The 20,749-nt window shown below is 50.5% G+C and overlaps 2 protein-coding genes and 1 non-coding gene across 7 annotated transcripts; all 3 read left to right on the top strand.

The window, feature by feature from the left end:
* Positions 1-1,780: 1,780 nt before the first annotated feature.
* LOC111853626 (uncharacterized) lies at positions 1,781-12,733 on the top strand. Of its 4 annotated transcripts, none has more exons than XM_023830753.2 (10): positions 1,781-1,869; positions 2,211-2,382; positions 6,096-6,202; positions 6,304-6,388; positions 6,998-7,193; positions 7,437-7,505; positions 8,750-9,720; positions 9,931-10,754; positions 11,020-11,217; positions 11,897-12,733. In XM_023830753.2, the coding sequence occupies exons 2-10, from the start codon at positions 2,291-2,293 to the stop codon at positions 12,151-12,153; spliced, it is 2,799 nt and encodes a 932-aa protein (XP_023686521.1). In that variant the 5' UTR covers positions 1,781-1,869; positions 2,211-2,290; the 3' UTR covers positions 12,154-12,733. The 4 variants fall into 4 exon arrangements, with proteins under 4 accessions (XP_023686521.1, XP_023686523.1, XP_023686522.1 ...); XM_023830755.2 differs by having other exon boundaries at positions 1,798-1,814; XM_023830754.1 differs by having other exon boundaries at positions 1,811-2,382.
* Positions 12,734-17,594: 4,861 nt separating this feature from the next.
* Positions 17,595-17,666, top strand: trnaw-cca (transfer RNA tryptophan (anticodon CCA)). The gene has a single exon. It is a non-coding gene; the product is annotated as a tRNA-Trp (tRNA).
* A 272-nt stretch (positions 17,667-17,938) lies between these two features.
* Positions 17,939-20,730, top strand: cdk2ap2 (cyclin dependent kinase 2 associated protein 2). 2 transcript variants are annotated; one of them, XM_023830735.2, is made up of 4 exons: positions 17,939-18,374; positions 18,783-18,874; positions 19,854-19,974; positions 20,551-20,730. In XM_023830735.2, exons 1-4 carry the CDS (start codon positions 18,320-18,322, stop codon positions 20,616-20,618), a joined length of 336 nt encoding a protein of 111 aa, XP_023686503.1. In that variant the 5' UTR covers positions 17,939-18,319; the 3' UTR covers positions 20,619-20,730. The 2 variants fall into 2 exon arrangements, with proteins under 2 accessions (XP_023686503.1, XP_023686502.1); XM_023830734.2 differs by lacking the exon at positions 17,939-18,374 and adding an exon at positions 18,392-18,582.
* The last annotated feature ends 19 nt before the right edge of the window (positions 20,731-20,749 follow it).

The raw sequence follows: 20,749 nt of genomic DNA, 5'->3' as shown, positions 1-20,749 counted from the left end.
GTTTTCCAGACTTCTCTCTACTGATCAGAGGAGGATTTGGAAGAAGAGTAATGTTATATTAGCAGATTATATGGCATTAAAAGATTGATGACAGATTGGGGTTAGTATTGCCACATTTTGCGAGTGTGTCGATGACCTCACAAACTCCAGAGCGGCATCCTCACCATGGGAAACATACAGACTGTACTCAGTGCAGACAGACAGGCCCTGTGTTAGGTACATCTCCGGACGGTCAGCTTCTGACACCCACATGGCGTGAAAAGTCCCCTCTGCTGGGTCAGCCCTTCTTTGGTCATAGTCCCCTACACCAGCCCAGTGGGATGCACATTGGCAGCTGTGTGTCAAGGCTGGAGACTTTAGCTCTGTGGGTAATTTCTCCATTTTTTTCCTCCTGCCTGCTCACATCCTCATGAAGCTGACTCCCAAATCTGTTTCTGGTACCACTTCTTCTTTGGGTAAATATTTGTGATGTCATCACCTGTGGGGGTGGGGGGTGTGGCCTCTGACACCCCAATGCCATTCTGACAAACACCTGTGGCTCCTCGATCATTTTTATCCATAAAGCATGATATTACTGTCTTACACGTGGCTGGTAAAATGTCGACAAGCAGGAGGTATGGACATTAAGAAAGGGAATGCATGACGAGACTACAAAAGGGTTAAACAATTGAGGCAGCAATAAAAAACTCCAGCTAAACCTTTTTATATGAATATTTTAAGATGACCAGTGCTGCTCTGCATTGATGTTCCAAACGAAAGCATCGCTCACACGTTTGAATCTCAGTTCAGAATTGTCCGGTTTCGAGATTGCCCACTACTGGTCAGAGTAGGATTTTAAAGAATAGGCAAAATAAGGTTGTTCGCAGAATTTTGTTGAAATGCACAGAAGGAAATAATTAGTTTAAATCTTATTGTCTAATTTTCATTATTTCGGGGACGAGAAATAAATATATTAGCGCTTCATGCGTCTGATTAATATTGGATAAATTGGGGAGGGGGGGGGGAGGATGTAACGGTGTTGTTTTGTTACGCCCACGCGGTATGAAGGTGTTTTGTTCACTGAATTATGTTTGAGGATATGTGTATATAAAATGTATTACAAATATAAAGTTGAAATGTCAGCCATGTCTTTTAAACTCAGTGACAGCACGGTGAATAATATATTCTTTCCACTAAATTAGGCCAATTTTGTTAAGTTTCTGACTCTGAAAATAAGCGTGTCATGTGTTTGATAGTGGAGGAGAAAGGGGGAGTGTGTGTGTGAGGGAGAGGGTGACGAGAGTAAATATGTGTGTGTGAGAGAGGAGGCTGTGTTTGTGGCTGTGCACAGGAAGAAGGTTGCATACTGTTTTCCTATATATCCTCCTATGACCCAAGGAAAAACGTGTCCTTCAACTTTAGGTTATTTGTCTTTGGAGGAAAAGATAGATGCAAAAATAAAATGTCCACTTCAATGGACATAAATGAATGGGTGGGGTCTCAGGGTGATATAGCTGACACAGATGTAGTTGTGCAATTTGTAGAGTCACGTAGACTTACGTTCATCCAAAAAAAAATACTCAGCATATGTTATGTCTATTTAACCACTTCCTATTCAATCGTCCTTTAACGCCAGGCAATCACAGTGGTATTGGATTAATGGAGAGATTATCCCTGTTTTGGATAATGACGGAGAATGAATATTTAAATAGAGCAGTCACGGCGCCGTGTGGTTGTTTATTGTAACTGCAGAGATGGTGAAAAGCGGACGAAATTGTACTGTACTACCCCGGCAGTGCTGGAGAGGGCAGTGTCGAGCGAAAAAAACTGCCTGTGTAAGTTATTTAGCTGTGCGTGCGTATCAAGGAATATCTTGCAGTCACCGTGGCTGTAAGTCCGTCTTTCATTCCATATCAGCATGTGCTGACAATATCTACGAATGGGTAGATACAATATAAAATACTAGCGACGAACAACTAGTATTGGAAAAGGCAACTCTAGTTTAAAGCAGTAAATGTTTTTTTTTCCTCTTTGGACGCAACCATTCTTCCGGTGAACAAGGGAACATGGTGTGCCCGAAATAACGCCGACATGCGCAGCTGGAACAAATTTTGTCAAAAGAGCGGCGATTGATTGGCAATAAAATTACTAAATACGTGATTATTGCTGTCTTTGAACTTGTGGCATATGCGCACTGTTGTGCATCCCGGCCGTGTCTCTCGTCCCCCCAGTGTTCGGCCAGTGGACGCGCCTGGAATAACCTCCGTGCGGACGGGCTGAAAGCGGAGGAGACAGCGCCAGCCAGCGGAACATGGCGGAGACCGTGCGCTCGCTGTTTGACTACCGGGAGCCTCCGACCCTGGATAGCGACGGGGAAGGGAGCAAGCCGCCGCCTCCGCTGGGGTGAGGGGGGCGACGACGCCGTGCGGAGCCACTGCGTGTCACACCGTTCTCTTACCGTGCGCGTGTGTATGTGTGTGTGTGTGCGCGCTTGTGCTTGTGCGTGACTGTGACTGTGCGTGTGTGTGTGAGAGAGGATGTTTGCGTCAGTACAGACATGCATGTCCGTCTGAGTGTGTATCTCTGTGTCTGTGTGTCATGCATGACATACGGCGCTTTCTCCGGATAGTTGGAGCGGAACGTAGTTTGTCTTTTCCTGACTAGCTGGATGTATTTGTTAAGACTTTTAACTGATAGATGATACAGCACTAAACCGGCCCAATAACTGTAATATATTTAACAGAGTGACTGGCTTTTTACGGTTCATACAGTGCGCTCTGTGTCTGTGTCTGTGTGTGTGTGTGTGTATGCGTGTGTGTGTGTATGCGTGTGTGTGTGTGTGTGTGTGTGTGTGTGTGTGTGTGTGTGTGTGTGTGTGTGTGTGTGTGTGTGAGAGAGAGAGAGAGAGAGTGAGCGAAAGAGAGAGAGCGAGAGAGGGAGGGAGAGATGGGTAAGTGAGGGGGGAGGGAGAAACTGCTGTATGCGTGACAGGGAGACACAGTATGTGTGTTTGCATGAGAGAGAGAGAGTGTGTATGGGAGGGAGAGAGAGACTGTGTGTGTGACAAAGAGAGAGAACAGCAGTGTGTGAGAGCAGGGGGAGGGGGAGAGAGAGAGTGTGTGTGTGTGTGTGTGTGAGAGAGAGAGCGAGAGAGAGAAAGTACGTGTGTGAGAGGGGTAGACAAGGGGAGGGTGTGTGTGTGTATGTGTGTGTGTGTGGTTAGGAGAGGGCGGAGAGAATAGTGTAGGACGAGAGAGAGTGTTTGTGTGTGTGTGAGACAACTGGTGTATGTATTTTAAAGGAACACACGAGAGCAGGGGAGTGTGTGTGTGTGTGAAGGACAAAAGTGTGTGTGTGTGTGTTTCAATAAAGAGGAAGAGTGTGTGAGATGAGAAGGGGAAGAAAACAACGGCTGTGTGAGGGAGACATGGTGAGTTTAGGATCACGCTTCAGCTGATAAGAGTGTGTTTCATGCAGACACTGTGTAGGAGCCGACGAGAAGGGGTGTGTGTGTGTGTGTGTCTGTGTGTGTCTGTGTCTGTGTGTGTCTGTGCGAGGGGGAGCAGCAGGGGGAGTAGTGGGTGCCGGGAGGGAGGCGGGGGAGGTGTGTGTGACAGGGGGAGGTGTTTGTGTGTGAGAGGGAGAGACAGGAAGATGTGTGTGTGTGTGTGCGTGCGTGCATATGTGTGTGTGTAAGAGGCGGGGGGAGGGGTGTGTGAGGCAGACAGAGATGGGGGTGGTGTGTGTGTGTGTGTGTGTGTGTATGAGGCTGACAGAGATGGGAGTGGTGTGTGTGTGTGTTTGAGGCACACAGAGATGGGGGTGGGGTGTGTGTGTGTGTGTGTGTGTGTGTGTGTGTGTTTGAGACACAGAGATGGGGGTGGTGTGTGTGTGTTTGAGACAGTCAAAAGGGAGTGTTTGTACATCCACTTTGTTTATGAAAGAAGGAGGAAAGGAAAGTGTGTGTGTGTGTGTGGGTGGGTATGTCACATGGGGGGGTAGTGCACTGCGTGTGTGTGAATGTGTGTGTGAGTGAGTGTGCGTGCATGCTGGAGAGAGAGAGCCTGTGCTTGTGTGCACTTGATTACTGAGAGAAAATGTCCAATGAAAGGGAAGCAGGCAGAGTGTGTGTGTCTGTCTGTGTGAAAGAGTGTGTGTCTGTTTCCATGCTGAGGGGGGCAGGGAGGCTGTGTGTGAGGAAACATCAGTGTGCAGCTGCTTGTTTGAGAATGGCTCATGTGTGTGGGTTATGCATATATTGCATTGTGGGGACCAGTTTTTCACTCCCCACAAGAGGAAACTCAGTTTTATAAAAATCTGTGCCTGCAATCAAAGAACTTAAAATGCCAGAAGTCTAGTATTTTGTTTGGTTACTTATAGGTAAAGTTAGGGGTTAAGGTCGTCATTGTTGGGCTTAGGGTTTTTCCTGTGGAAATGAATGGACGGTCCCCACACAGATATGAATACAAAAGTGTGTGTGTTGTGCATGCGTGTGTGTGTGTGTGTGTGTGTGTGTGTGTGGATTATGTTTATATTGCATTGTGCGGACCAAATGTTCCCCACAATATAATAAAAACCGGTTATTTTGATGATGTGGGGACCATTTTTTGGGTTTCCACAAAGATCTGTGAATGCAATCAAAAAACTTGAAATGCCAAAGGTCCAATTTTGTTTGGTTACTGTGTTGGGGTTAAGGGTGTCATGCGGGAAGTAGAGTTTTCCCCATATAAATGAATGGAGAGTCCCCAAAAAGATATAATTACAAACCTGTGTGTGTGTGTGTGTGTGTGTGTGTGTGTGTGTGAGGGAGTCTATTTTTACTGCATGTCTCGTGTTAAGATCTGAGTTGCTGGTTCAGTCCAACCAAACACCTTGTGTCCTTTATCCCTCACTGAGGACAACATTCAAGCTTCAGAACCCCAACATATCCCCCAGCAAAGTGTCGCCCGCCTTCTTCTGAATCTGACTTGCTGTTTTGTTGAATCCACAAGTAAACTGAGGCCACAGTGAAGGGGGCAGCTTCCATGCAGTGAGCGGACGCCTGCAGTTGTCTGTTCTGTTCAAAGAACATGCAAATACCAGCGGCTGTTTTGGCTGGGGGGACCTGCTCACTGCCACCTTCAGAAAGACGCTATTTGCCCCAAACCAAAGCATTTCTCACTAAAGCTGGCTGCTGTCTGCTGTAGCTCTTTTTAACAATGGATTTGTACAGGTAGTTAGAGATACAACTGACTCTCTTATCAATGTGTCTGTAGATCTTCAACAGACGTTCAAAACTTCTACCAACTTCTGTGCTGATCTTTCCTCCCAACAGGTTAACATACTTATTCTTGGCAGGCTTTCACCAGCTCATGCTTCACTGTGTTGGTGTTACATAGCAATCCCAATAAAATGATCTAGATTTTAATTGGGCTGAAGATTCTGGTAGATATGTGACAGGTTTGGTGATGGCTTTTGGTCCCAGGTGATTTGTTCTGTAGGATTTGTTTATGCTCTACATTTGGTTTGGATGATGGTTCTGATGGGTTTCCTTCAAAGGAATGTGTGTTCTGTTGAGTTTCCTTCAAAGTGATGTGTGTTCTGTTGGGTTTCCTTCAAAGTGATCTGTCACATTGGTAGAGTGTAACAAATACAGAGTATAAAGTGTTTAAGTGCAACTTTATGGTACAAGGTCTGATTGAGATGTGGACATAAAGTCAGAATAGGAAGCTACAACCAAGGACTGAAGTGGTTTGCCGGTGGAATAAGGAAGAGACCCACAATGGGCACCTTCATGCTAAGGAACAGACTCGAGCGGAGGCCAAACTGCATCTGTGCAGGAGCCTCATTTGCTGCTGAATAGATCACTGGGGGTCTATGGTGGCTTTTTTAAACATCATGAACTTTTCTTCGTGTGATTCCTGTTCTATAACGGAATGATGTCCAGAGGCCTGGGATACTTATTTCTGTAAGTGTGCAGATATCCCAGGTTTGCTTTTCATTACGCAATGGGTGTGGTATGTTAGCTGGCCACCGACTGCACCACAGTGATGGAGAGGTCAGTGTTGGTGACTGGTTCATTTGGGAACTTCATGTGACTGGTTAATCGATCATTAACCAGGACTTGTGACACGCAGGCGAGTCTGTGGCCGAAAGAGGAAGGGGACGCCCGTCAAGATGTGTGATCGAGTCTTTGTCACCGAGGATGAGGAGGAGAGTATGTCAGAGCACAGCTTCTGCCCAGGTACTGCTACGGCGCTGGCTCCATGCCTGGATCTGTCTACACCTGTCCGCTTGTGGTCTGTGGCTTCTGCATAGGTGATAGACTCAACTATTCTGCTCTAGGTGATGGCCAGTACCAGGAGGGGGAGGAGGACAGGCTGGCCCCACCTGAAGGCTCCTACTACCTGACAGACCCCTCTCAGCTGTGGTAAGCATCTGACGGAGGTGTGTGAGCAGGCAGCCCTGGCCTTGTGAGGCTATGCTCGATTGTGGTGTAAGCTATCCAGTGTATGACTGTAATTGTTCTTTTAGCTTTTGAGGCTGCTGATGTGTGTTGACTACAGCATAATTCTAGTTGCAGTTCTGTGTTTACGATTGATAAATATGGTGTCATTGGTTGCAGTGCGCAGATGTAAACATTCTGGGTCTAGTATAGGGTATATGCTGATATGTTTACTAAAGAGTACATTTTGTTTGGTTCTGGTAGATGAGTGTAAGGTTTGGTTATGGCTTTGGTCCTGGGTGATTTGTTCTGTAGGGTTTGTTTATGTTCAGCATTTGTTGGATTTCCTTCAGAGTGATGTGTGTTCTGTTGGGTTTCCTTCTGCCTCGTGTGTTCTGTTGGGTTTCCTTCTGCCTCATGTGTTCTGTTGGGTTTCCTTCTGCCTCTTGTGTTCTGTTGGGTTTCCTTCTGCCTCGTGTGTTCTGTTGGGTTTCCTTCTGCCTCGTGTGTTCTGTTGGGTTTCCTTCTGCCTCACGTGTGTTCTGTTGGGTTTCCTTCTGACTGATGTGTGTTGTCTCTTTCTCTGTCTTGCAGTGTTTCAGAGCTGGGGGATGAGGGTGGGAGTGGGGCCAGAGGGGCCGTCCTTTACCCACCTCCTCCAAACTGCCGAATTAGAGAGGTGCATTGTGGTAGTCAGGTTCGACTTGTCGTCATAGCGATCCGAGACATCTCTAAGGGTGAGGAGATTACGGTGGATTACAGTCTGACGGAATGGGGAGAAAATGCCATGGTATGTAAAGTGTACACATTACTATACTACTCATTACCACTGGACTTTACATGATCTCAAGTGCAGTGAGATAGAATTAATTTTTTTTTACCTTTGGAAACTTAATAAATCAACTAAATGTTTTCGGATATCTTGAGAATCATCAAGGTATCAATGGAAATCATAACAATCATGTTCCCCACTGCTCATGCAGCAGAGATTCTCAGTGGTGGTGCTCGTCATAATGTTCTTGTGTCACCGCAGGGTTTCCATAGCGTTGTCTCTCCCAGTGCCTTCGAGTGCAGCTCCGACCCAGAGAACAACATCAAGAAGGTGAGAAAACCCACCCAGCACTGGCCCATCTGCTGCCCTGTGTCCCTTAAAGCGCTTTTATGCTGAATTTCCAGAACCTGGTTCCTTGTTACAAGTTCCTGGTTTGTTTCAGCTAGGGACTTTTGTAGCTCCTGCATACTTTTGCGTGTCGCATTCACACCACACAACAGAAACTGGAGCATTTATGGCAAATAAGTATGGGAGATGCAAAAAGTTCATAGGTTAAACTTCACACATAATTTCATATGATAGTATACCACCACCCCAAAACAACGTAGGACAAATAAGCTGTTTTGTTAGTTATTAGTTAGTTAATGGGGTGGTCAATCGCAATCAAAACGGGACACGGCGTTTTCTTTATATTTTGCCTATACGACTCATGACATTTTCTTATGATTCTTATTAAAGCTGGCCAACAGATTGATCTTTTGTTTTCCACAGAATAAAAAAACGATGAAACTTTATCCCACTAATAAGTGCTGGCAAGTTTCCCACCAGCACTGGCGATATTGGGGAGGGAAAAAAGTATATTGGTTAGCGATCAAATTTTTCGATGCAGAAATATGGAGACACACGACAAAATGTGTTAAATGATGCATTATCTGTAATTGTGTAAATTAAATAATTCCATCTGCTCAATTTTCTCTTTTTCTGCACTTCTACGCAAGTTCCAAGTTAGCACTTGGATTGCTTGTGGTCAACCAATCACCAAGCAATTGCTGCAAGCACCTCCCCAGTAGTTTGTGTTTGAATGAAAAGTAACTTGTCTGGAGGTACTAAAAAAATGGTTATGGAACTATAATCGGGCTAAGTTCCTGCGGTGTAAACATGGCAATAGTTCCTGGCTCCGGAAAAAGGTTCTGGTTCCAGAAAACAATTTTGGCGGTGTGAAAGCACCTTACCCTTAGAGCAGTGTTTCTCAACCCGGTCGTCAGGGACCCCCAGATGGTCCATGTTTTTGCTTCCTCTCATCTCACTGCTAGACCGTCCACACTTTTACTCCTATCTGGGAGTCCCTGAGGACCAGGTTGAGAAATGGTACCATGAAGATGCAGTCCTGCTGGGCTATAAGGACTTTTACAGCTGGTAGCAGACCCCTGTAGGTACTGATAGGCCAGTCTGTTCTCCTCCCTCCTCCTGGACTCATCCCGATGCGTCATGCTGGTGCTTGTCACTGAGCAGTAGGAGTGGCTGTTTCTCTGGGGGCCAGAGGAGACACATGAGCGTGTTGCTGTCATCCACAGGAGGAGGAGCCTGGCCCGGTGTCTCTCTCCCTAGCTGTGTCCGACTACCTCACCCCGTCCTGGTCCCTGTCCCCTTCCTCCTCACCACTTTCCCACTCGGAAGCCAGCGACTCAGACCACGAGGACTTTGAGGACGAGGAAGACGAGGATGAAGAGGAGGATGTGCGTGTGGAGGAGCAGCACCGGGGACGGATGCTCCGGCGGCGCAGGCGGCGCAAGGCAGCTGCCTCTGTAGCTAAGAGGAAGAAGACGCCGCCACGGACAGCTGGCCGTTCACTCTCCTTCTGTGCCGGAACCCCAAGCTCCGGCCCTCGGCCCCTCTTCAAACCACCCACTCCGGCACCTCCTGCCACCATCGTCAACAACAGTATAGGCGTGGCTGTGGGGCGGAGCGCAACTGTGGTGGGTGGGGCAGGGCAGCGGCAGCGCTGCATGCACTGTGGCCGCCACTTCCGCTCGTTGGCACGCCACCTGGAGAAACACCATGCCCAGCAGCCTGAGGTGAGGGCCTCCATGGAGCGTGCCCAGTTTCTCCCCCAGGCAGGCTCTGCCCCCTGCTTGCCATCAGCCCCGCCCACCTCTGCCCCACCCAGCCTCTTCCCTAGGGACCCTCAGCCCAGCCCCGTGTCACTCTCGATCTCCCCTCCGGCCTCAACCCTAGCCTCAGCTATGCCCAGGAAAAGCCCCGCCCTCTCTGTCTCACCAAGGAAGAGCCCGGCCCCTGTACCGGCCACGCCTCCCAGAAAGGGACCTGCCCCTGGCGTCGCTCCAAAGAAGAGCCCCGGGACCTCGACCCCGCCCAGGAAAGGCGTGCGCAGGATGAAGAGGGAGAGAGAGGAGAATACAGGGGAGTCTGCACGACCTAAAGAGGAACAGCCAGAGGAGGCGCTGAAGGAGAGAGAGCCCCAGGGGGGGGCAGATGGGAGAGAAGAGGAGAGTGCTGGGGAGGAGAAGAAAGGAGGCGTGTCCAGGTGAGGTTCCTCCCCCTATTTCCATGAGCCATGCTTTTCACATCACATTATGTCATATATACATGCGCTTCTATATTTAAGCAGTAAGGCTGTGATCATGGTTCACATGGATCAGCAGAAGTGGCTTGTCTTGATGAAGTGTCGGTATTTGCTGAATTACTTTCTCAGAGAATCCTGAATAAAGTTGTTGGTTTTGCATCCCCACTGCAGCGGCCGGCCCCACATGCTGCCCCTGCTCTCCTCGCTTTCAGCATTGGTGCTGTACCTGCGCCGGCTGCAGCACTCAGCCTTCCTCTCGCTGATGCGCTCCCCCCAGTCGGCCGAGGCCTGGCGGCTGCTCTGCCACTCCAGCCTGGCTCTCCTCATCCTTTACAACCGGCGGCGTGAGTGCGAGGCCTCCAAGCTCACTCTAGAGGAGTATCGCCTGCGGACACGGCCCCAGGGCCCTGCCTCGGCCCCACCCGGTGCCCCACCTGCCCTCACCCCCCTGGAAGCCTCGCTGTCGCCCTTCGAGCGCCAGGTCCTGCCCCACCTGCCCCGGGTGGGCGTGCAAGGCAAGCGAGGCCGCGTGCAGCCACTCATCCTGCCTCCCCATAGCGAGCCCTGCTTGGAGCTGCTGCTGCAGACACGGCCAGGTGTTGGCGTGGATCCCCAAAATCCCTACATGTTTGCCCGGCCCTACCACTCGCCGGCCACACCACTGCGGGGCACCGACCTGCTGCGAAGCCTGGCACGTGCCAGTGGGACCCGCAACCCTCGGGCGCTGACCCAGACGCGGCTACGGCGGCAGGTGGCCATCCTGACGCAGCTGCTGCTGCTGGCTGAGGGGGACGGGGGCACCGAGGGCGGCGAGGCCCCCTGCCGTCGGTTGGAGAACTTCTTGCAGAAAGAGTACCATGTGACACAGAGCTGCGCTGGGATTGGCCAGGACCCGGGGTTGATGGGACGCGTGGCCCGGGTGGTGCTGTGTGGGGAGCGGGACGGCGTCCTGTTTCGGGGAATGAGCCTGCACCACATCTGTCTGGAGCTGGATGGTGAGTGGCAGTGGAGTAAAGGTTTGGGTGTGGGACTTAGGACAGGCTTTGGGCGAGGTTCATTAGGGTTTGTAGTTTTAATACAATGTGTGTGCACACACACACGCACACACTGGGAGCAGCCTTAATTTTAACGCAGGGGGTATGTAAAAGTTGTAACCTCCCCCCCAGGACTGCACGCATGGCTGTAGGGTCAGGTCCCTTCTGTTCTTGTAAACTGGATTCATAGATCCTTACAGTCTGCTCCCCCACCTTCCCTTGACAGTGATGTCAGGAAACTCGGCAGACTCCTTCTCAGAGGAATCGGAGGGGGAACGAACGGCAGGCAAAGACAAGGAGGGTAGGGCCAAAAAGGGCGGGGCCAGCAGCCGCTCCCCGCGACAGAAGAAGGTTGGCGGCAACCCCGCCTCCAGTGGACCCACCCCCCCTACCCGAAAGCGGAGCAGTGGCCAGTCTACGCCAGGTGTGTGTGTGTTTGTGTGTGTGTGTCTGGGTTTCCATAGATCACATTATTTAGGCACGCCAAGTGTTTGTGCGTGTGTGTCTGGGAGGTGTGTGTGTGTATGTATACATGTGTGGAAGGGGTCTGTGTGTGCGGAAGGGGTGTGTGTGTGTGTGTGTGTACGCCACAGTCTGTTCTCTGTAATGTTTGCATTTCCTTTGTGATGTATTTCTCTAACTGCCTGCGTGTGTAATGGGTGGCGAGGCTGTGGAGGGCAGCCCTCCCTCCTTTGTGTGTGTGTCTGTGACTTTGTACGTGTTTGTCTTTGTGTGTGTGTGTCTGCATCTGTGTGTCTCTGTCTGTCTGTGTGTGTGCGCGCGCGTGCATGTCTGTCTGTCTGGGTGTGTGTGTGTCTTGGTGTGTCTGTCTATTTGTGTGGCATCCTCCATTTCCATATGGTTCTGTGCCCATAAGTTGGGGTCAGATTCATACATGCTCTGGCCCTCTGTGGCCCAGTCGTTGGGACCCCACCCTTTTGTGGTTTCACTGTACACACAAACTGTGTTTATGGTCTCCCCTTCAGGTAAACAGGGGTCTGTGTGTGTGTACCAGGCTACAGCAAGGTCTTAGGAAGGGTTAGTGTGTGTCTGAGAGGGAGGGTGAGTGTGAGCACTGATGACGCATGCGGTGCCCCCTGCAGGTAAGCGTGGGGTACTGAAGCGGCCGTGGTCAGAGGCAGAACGCGCAGCCGTAGAGGCCCACCTGACGCGTAACATCATGGAGCTGCGAGTCCCGGCCAAGGCTGACTGTGAGCGCTGTTTGCAGCACTGCCCCCTGCTGGTCAGCAACCGCAGGGACTGGAGGGCCATCAAGTTCTACTGTCACAACCGGATCCAGCTGCTCAAGAAGAAGGGCCAGCGGGAGAGCATGGCCCAGGTGGGGGCAGTGTCCGTCTGAGGCAGGAGAGTGCTCCCTGCAGGCTGAGTGGGTGCACAACCCTGAAAGAATGTGACAGTACTTCGTACAAGTGTTCACCACGACGAGACACAGCAGGCTGATGAAGCCCGTTACAGGTGCCCTTCAGAGCCGGGCCTGGCCGGGCCTAGCAGAAACGACGGGATAGCCAGGGAGCCACATGACAGCCCCCGGACTCCTTTGTGTGCTGGTGCTCATTCTACCTCTGTGTTCATTTGTTGTTTGTTTCACCAGCTGAGTGCTTGTGTGGCATTCTGGGAGAGGCTGGTCGTCATTGGCCCTGGCTCCCGTCCCGTCCCGTCCTATCCGATTTTTATTCCCTTATTCCCATTTTTTCTTTGTTTTGAAAGGAGTTGTCATGGTAACGATAAGGAGAGGGTCCATCAAGGTACATTCCACTCTCGTAACTGGGACCCAAATCAGATAGGCTCTTTTTTTTTTTAATAATTATTATTAAGAGAAAAGTGACCAGGGTATAGAAACCACAGATAAAAGTAGGACACGTTTGTGACTACATTTTTTTCTTTGAATGGTATGGTAGAATTAAATTTAAAAATTATAATGGAAGTGTTCTTATTTTTCAATGACCTCATCACTCCGGTCAGGTTTGTGCTGTATTTATGACCTGAAAGTTACACTGTAATCCAGGGAATTATCCAGAAACCAGGGGCTGTTTGTCCCATTAAAACATACAACACTGAAAACAGGGGGGTCAGATGCTTGGATTGTTTAAAAAAACACTTCCTCCATTTGACACCCCTACATATGGTTCTCATTAGTTTTGTAAAAAAAAATATATATATATATAACACACACACACACACACACACACACACACACCCTCCAATGAGCTCACCACCTATAGGAGGGGCCATAGGGGTCGGGTGCGATGTGAGCTGGGCAGTGTCCAAAAGCGGGGACCTTGGCGGTCTGATCCTCGGCTGCAGAAGCTAGCTCTAGGGACATGGAATGTCTCTCTGATGGGGAAGGAACCTGAGCTGGTGCACGAGGTTGTGAAGTTCTGGCTAGATATAGTCGGGCTCACCTCGACGCACAGCTTGGGCTCTGGAACCAATCTCCTTGAAGGGGGTTGGACCCTCTTCCACTCTGGAGTTGCCTGCGGGTAAAGGCACCGAGCGGGGGTGGGCATACTTATTGCCCCCTGGCTGGGCGCCTGTACATTGAGGTTTACCGCAGTGGACGAGAGGGTAGCCTCCCTTCGCCTTCGAGTGGGGGGACGGGGCCTGACTGTTGTTTGTGCTTATGCGCCAAGTGGCAGTTCAGAATACCCACACTTTTTGGAGTCCTTGAAAGGGCTGTTGGAGAGCGCTCCTCCTGGGGACTCTCTTGTCCTGCTGGGGGACTTCAATGCTCACGTGGACAATGACAGTGAGACCTGGAGTGGCGTGACTGGGAGGAACAGCCCCCCTGATCTGAACCCGAGTGGTGCTTTGTTGTTGGACTTCTGTGCTCATCACGGATTGTCCATAATGAACACCATGTTCAGGCATAAGGGTGTCCATATGTGCACTTGGCACCAGGAAACCCTAGGCCGCAGTTCGATGATCGACCTTGTAGTCGTGTCATCGGACTCCCGGCCGCATGTCTTGGACACTTGGGTGAAGAGAGGGGCGGAGCTGTCAACTGATCACTACCTGGTGGTGGGTTGGCTCTGCTGGTGGGGGAGGAAGCCGGCCAATCCTGGCAGGCCCAAGCGTATAGTGAGGGTCTGTTGGGAACGTCTGGCGGAATCCCCTGTCAGGAGAAGTTTCAACTCCTACCTCCGGCAGAACTTTGCCCATGTCCCGGGGGAGGCGGGGGACATCGAGTCCAAATGGGCCATGTTCCACGCCTCTATTGTGGAGGTGGCTGACCGGAGCTGTGGCCATAAGGTGGTCAGTGCCTGTCGCGGCGGCAATCCCCGAACCCGCTGGTGGATACTGGTGGTGAGGGATGCTGTCAAGCTGAAGAAGGAGTCCTATCGGGCCTTTTTAGCCTGTGGGACTACAGAGGCAGCTGACAGCTACCGGCAGGCCAAGCAGGATGCAGCTTCGGTGGTCGCTGAGGCAAAAACTCGGGTGTGGGAGGAGTTTGGCGAGGCCATGGAAAACGACTTCCGGATGGCTTCGAAACGATTCTGGTCCACCACCCGGCGGCTCCGGGCGGGAAAGCGGTGCAACATCAACACTGTTTATGGTGGGGATAGGGTGCTGCTGACCTCAACTCGGGACGTTTTGGGTCAGTGGAGGGTATATCTCGAAGACCTCCTCAATCCCACCGACATGCCTTCCAATGCGGAAGCAGAGTCTGGGGACTTGGGTGTGGACTCCCTTATCTCTGGGGCGGAGGTCGCTGAGGTGGTTAAAAAGCTCCTCAGTGGCCGGGCCCTGGGGGTGGATGAGATCTGCCCAGAGTTCCTTAAGGCTCTGGATGCTGTGGGGCTGTCCTGGTTGACACGCATCTGCAGCATCGCGTGGACATCGGGGGCAGTGCCTCTGGATTGGCAGACCAGGGTGGTGGTCCCCCTCTTTAAGAAGGGGGACCAGAGGGTGTGCTCCAATTATAGGGGGATCACACTCCTCAGCTTCCCTGGTAAGGTCTATTCTGGGGTTCTGGAGAGTAGGGTCTGCCAGATTGTCGAACCTCGGATTCAGGAGGAGCAGTGTGGTTTTCGCCCTGGCCGTGGAACAGTGGACCAGCTCTATACTCTCCGCAGGGCACTTGGACAGTTCGCAGCCGAGTGTGAAGCGGCTGGGATGAGAATGAGCACCTACAAATCCGAGACCATGGTCCTCAGCCGGAAAAGGGTAGAATGCTCTCTCCGGGTCGGGGATGGAGTCCTCCCCCAAGTGGAGGAGTTTAAGTATCTCTGGGTCTTGTTCATGAGTGAGGGGACGATGGAGCGGGAGATAGACAGGCGGAAAGAACGAGATCGCGAGAGCAAGCGGCCAAAATGAGTTTCCTCCGCAGGGTGGCTGGGCTCTCCCATAGAGATAGGGTGAGGAGCTCGGTCATTCGGGAGGGACTCAGAGTAGAGCCGCTGCTCCTCCGCATTGAGAGGAGCCAGATGAGATGGCTCGGGCATCTGATTAGGATGCCTCCTGGACGCCTCCCTGGTGAGGCGTTCTGGGCATGTCCCACTGGGAGGAGGCCACGGGGAAGACCCAGGACACGCTGGAGGGACTATGGCTCTCGGCTGGCCTGGGAACGCCTCGGGATTCCCCCAGAGGAGCTGGATGAAGTGGCTGGGGAGAGGGAAGTCTAGGTTTCCCTGCTAAGACAGCTGCCCCCCGCAACCCGACCTCGGATTAAGCGGGAGATGATGGATGGATAGATATATATATCCATATATATATATATGTTATAATGGAAATCTTGTCTCTTGGTTGTTAATATTTTCACTTGGTTGTACATTTTGCGTGGAAATAGTCATTGAAGGTGAACCTGGAGAACATTTGTAAAATGGCTTTTTAAAAAAGAAAAAAAAAAACATGAAGTAAAGTTAGATTTTTATTCTGGCTGTGTTATTTTTAAAAGCCATTGTACTAAATCTACGTAGCTAGTGGAAGCTCCTTAACTTACAAATGTAAAAATGCAGAATCCTTACGTTTGCAGAAGGACTGTTTGTTAGCTGTTAAATATGGGGAGAAACCGCCAGGTGCTGCTAGTTTGTCTTTCGCACTCGAGCGTAACGAGAGGAGAGACGCGCTTTAGCAAAACTAGATTTTTCAGTTTAGAAGGAGCTTGTGGGTCATAGCATTGTGCGTCCATACCGAGGTGTTTAATTCACTACGACTACTGCCGATTCTGACCTACAGGAGGCAGCGCAGAGCGCTCTTGGTGGCCATCTTGTTTTTGTGTGCCGTGCGATTGGCTGATGGGGGCGGCAGGTGAGTGATGCTGGTGGGGCGGTAGTTGTGGTAATGTCGGCAGAGCTGATGCCAGCTCGCACCAGTAATAATCCCGTCATCATAATAATAATAATAATAATAATAATAATAATTAATAATAATAAACAACGAAAGCTGTGAGCGGCAGAGCCAAACAGCACTATCGTGCTGAAAAGCAGCCAAACCACAGAACCGCACATCTCCCTCTTATGTAACTGCAGCGGTCCAGGACGTTATCTGCCACTTCTCATTAGCGTAATCTGCTGAGTGAGACCGGGCGGGGGGGGGGGGGATCGTGTTCGTGCCCGCTGGTCCTTACCTCCAGCCGTGTACACAGAGGGCAGCTGACAATATACACACTGACCAAACTCCGGTGAATTTTCACAACACCTGCCACCACCCCCAATTCTGGAGTAGGCACGTGTGAAAGTTTAGGCGTAATTCCATCCTAACATCGCAAAGTACTACGAACGAGGGCCATAACACCTTGATTATTAATAGGTACTGAAATGTCCCAGTATGAGGATTTCTGATTTAATGGTGTCTGAAATACGTAGAATATTTTTCCTGCCACTCCTTCAACATGTACATCACACCAGCAACTTTAAGTTTGTGATAGATACATAGATAGATAGATGGATAGATAGATGGATTGATGGATGAACAGGACGCTATTTACTTCAGACTGTGAGATGCCTGTATTAAATCCTCCCTTCATTACTGCTGGTGCGTTCTGTGGCTTTAGAATAAGATGATCGCATACAGAGGACAAAGGCTGGAGGGGACCCAGAAACGTGTGTGATGTGTGATCTTTGTTTTACCGGCCTCGGCAGAGAGCGGCACTGCTCTGCGCTGTACAGCTGATTTCCTGGCCCCAAGAGGAGCAAAGCCCACAAAGAAGATGGAGGAAAACAAACACGAACACAATAGCCTCAGAGAAAGGCCATTAGCTTTGTGAGTTAGTGTATGGAAGGGTGTGTGTCTGTGTCTGCGCCCGCGGACCCCCTTCCCCCTTCACAAAGACAAGCAGGAGGGATTGACTGCCACTGCCAACTCTGCCGTGTAATGGTTCCCAGGAGAGGGGCGATACCCAAACGCACACATGGCTGCAGGGACAAGGACACGCGGGTACCGCGCAACAAGCGCTGTATACATGCACACGCGCGCCTTCCGCGTGCACGTGCCGCATTTAATATGTCACACTCGTCCTCCACTCTTCACCGTGACAGCCATGATCCACCCATCGAAAAACATTAATTATTAGTGAGCGCTATTTATTGTCTTACTTCAGATGTTACCTGGTCTGTTTACCGCCGGAAGTAAGCCACATGGCTATTAAACAACCATAGAGACGCGCACCCAACTCACCCTATACAAATATACTCTTATTTCCAACCATGACATTCCTGTCACGCAGACTAAATATTTTCATATATTAATACGTAAATTAAGATGTTTGCACTGAGAAATACAATGGAAACCTTATCCCCGGAGTGTCCACTATGAAAGCCTGCGGAGCGGCGATTTGCTTCAGACCTCGTGGCGCAACGGTAGCGCGTCTGACTCCAGATCAGAAGGTTGCGTGTTCAAATCACGTCGGGGTCAGTGTTACTTTTTCTTTTGTCATTTTTACACTGTTTTTAATCTCCAAGATCCATTTTGCAAACCGGCTCCAATATTCCGAGCGGGAGCCGGACATGGGAAATTAGCGACTGAGCTGACCGCTAACAGTCGACAGTTTGTCTGTCTCCGCTCCTGTCTATTTGCCCAGGAAAAAAAATATACAAAACTTACAAAGATCTAACTGTATGTTTAACTTAGGAAATATTTAATTTATTTATTTGCTTGGGAAACTTTTTTGGGCTGTATGCATTTAAAGGCAGAAAGCCAAACCACGCCTTCGTGCCGCGCAAAGAACCCCGGGAGTGAGGATCAGCCACTGCTCGGCGAGCCGGGGAGCGAAGCGCTCGGCTCCGGGGATTATCTATAGCTTTTAGCCAATCTCTTGTTGCCTTCAACACTTGGACCGAATCGCTAGAGGATATAGCAGGCGGAGTCACTTTGTATCGAGCCAGCAGCATATCTATCGGCACTGTTACCGGCCGGGGGTCACCACTGGTCACCCGGAAGCCGCTCTCACATCGCGAACAGGTGCCTTCATCATCGCGGAACAAGCCGGGGATCGCTGCGGGACGACCGGTTTAGGAGCCGGGGAACACACGACCTCGGAGCACCGTCTGGCAGTGAGGGCTTCCAGGATGAGTTACAAGCCGATCGCACCTGCTCCCACCGGCTCGAACCACACCCCGCCCGGTCAGTGTTTGTTCGGGACGGGGGCGTGCAGCCGCCGTGGAGCGGCGGGTCATGGAGGCGGTCAGAGCGCTTTTCGGGAGGAAGTAAGCCGAGAATAAGGCTGGCGGATGAAAAGAGGTCACAGGGATGGATATTAGCTGTGGGGGCGCAGGGTGGATGGAGGGATCAGGAGAGGCATGTGACCACCTGGCTCCATTTCAGAGCGCTGGTATTTATTAGACGGGTCTCGTTTCCGGTGCACGGTCCTGGGTAGAAGGCCACTTTATATTTACAGTATTACGCTATACTACATTAACTTTCCGTACAGTGTTGATGTACAGTAGTGTTAAGTCACTGTATCTGTACTGTGTTGTATTATCACTTCGTCTCAGTCACTAGGCTGTGCTCTCACGGTTTTGCTCCTCCTAGGTTCCAGCGTCCCATCTCCATCTCTGCCATCTTCATCCACCTTCAGACCCATCTTCAGTGATTTCGGCCCACCCTCTATGGGCTTCGTTCAGGTAATGTACTGCATAGAAGCCCCTTACTGGCCTTGCCCTTTTTTTGTTACAATATTTGTTTAGCCTTCAGCAATTGGTCTCATAGTGACCTTCTCTGATGCCACCTTCTGTCTTGGATGATTTGTTGCACTGTTAAGATTCCTACTGAGAAAAAGGGGGCCACCCCACCCAGGTTCCTATTTAGCCCACTTTGTTCAGGCACTCTGGAGGAAACTGTATTGGTCTACTGAAGGGGGGCTGACTTCAGCATGCAGCTTCAGCCTGCACCGTTGCATGCTGTGTCGCCCTCCTATGCAGGGCCTTTTAAATTGCGTGCTGGGATGATGCCGGCATGTGCTGAGGGAACATCTCAGACAGCATGTGCCTTTCAAATGAGGGAACTTTCCAGGGTAGACGCCAGCTCAGTAACAGAGCTTTAAAAATGCTTTAACAGGACATATTTTAATGTCCTTCGATAGAGAGAGAGTGTGGCATCAGTACCAGCGTCGGTGATCTCCATCATGGGCTTCCTGGTCCAGAGTGGACTTCTGCTGCCCACATTCACATTATCATCAGCATTAGAGTGCTAGGTGTCAGTTTCATGGAGCTTCTTGAGAAAATACTCCTAGGATAGTCTGGGTATGTAAATTCACCTCATGAATATTCACAATGCCAGGCTCTGGTTGGCTGACAGTGGCCTGACCAAAACTGCTGTTTATCTGGTGAGATGTGGGGGCCACTCTTGGCACCAGGCGACATTTTCGGGCCCCTCAGCACACCCCCGCCTGACGCTCCCGTCTCGCGCCGCGCCCCCGCCTGACGCTCCCGTCTCGCGCCGCGCCCCCCGCCTGACGCCCCCCGTCTCGGGCCGCGCCCCCCGCCTGACACTCCCCTCTCGGGCCGCGCCCCCCGCCTGACGCTCCCGTCTCCGGCCGCGCCCCCCGCCTGACACTCCCCTCTCGGGCCGTGCCCCCGCCTGACGCTCCCATCTCCCTCCCAGCCTGTGAAAGTGGCCCAGGGATCCACCTACAGCGAGCTGCTCTCAGTCATCGAGGAGATGAGCCGCGAAATCCGGCCCACCTATGCTGGTAGCAAGAGCGCCATGGAGAGGCTAAAGAGAGGTACTGCACTTGCCAACCATCCACACTAATGGTGCTACTTTGCTTTTCAATTGGCTGGTTTTTACGTGCAAAAAAAAAAGCTTGAAACCACGTAATATACAAATAATCACATGGTGAGTAGTAGAGCCAGTGTTCAGTTACTGCATTTATACTTAGTTTATCCTCTCAGTACAGTGTTAATGTACCGTCATGTTCAGTTACTTCATCTGTACTGTACTGCACTTATTCCTCTCAGTACATTGTTAATGTACAGTAGTGTTCAGTCACTGTATCCATACTGTATTAAACTCCTGTGTACATAGTGTACAGTTATTGTATCTACTACTGTATTAATCCTGTCACTAGTATTGTTAGTGTTCAGTCACTGTATTAATCCTGTCACTACAGTATTAAAGTACAGTAGTATTCTGTTACTGCATCTATATTGCACTGTATTAATCCTGTCACTAGTGTTGATTTGGTCCCTACATGTATACTGTACTGCATTAATCCTCTCAGTACAGTGTTAAAGTGCAGCAGTGTTCAGTCACTTCCTTCCTCTGTCCACTCACCCTTCTCCCCCCTCCCTGTATGCAGGTATCATCCACGCCCGTGCACTCGTCAGGGAGTGTCTTGCTGAGACGGAGAGAAGCGCTCGCGCATAACCCCAGCCCCTGCCCTGCGACCCCTGACCCCACCAGTACAATCACCAGATCGCTGCTTTTTGTAAATTTTTGCCAGTTAGTGATCCAATAAATGTTTTTCAGTGAAAAACCATTTTAGTGCCTCTGATGCA

This window comes from Paramormyrops kingsleyae, chromosome 25 (genome assembly GCF_048594095.1).
Source record: "Paramormyrops kingsleyae isolate MSU_618 chromosome 25, PKINGS_0.4, whole genome shotgun sequence".
NCBI lineage: Eukaryota > Metazoa > Chordata > Actinopteri > Osteoglossiformes > Mormyridae > Paramormyrops > Paramormyrops kingsleyae.
Note: the sequence above shows the minus strand (reverse complement) of the source record. Positions and strands in the feature narration are given on the sequence as shown.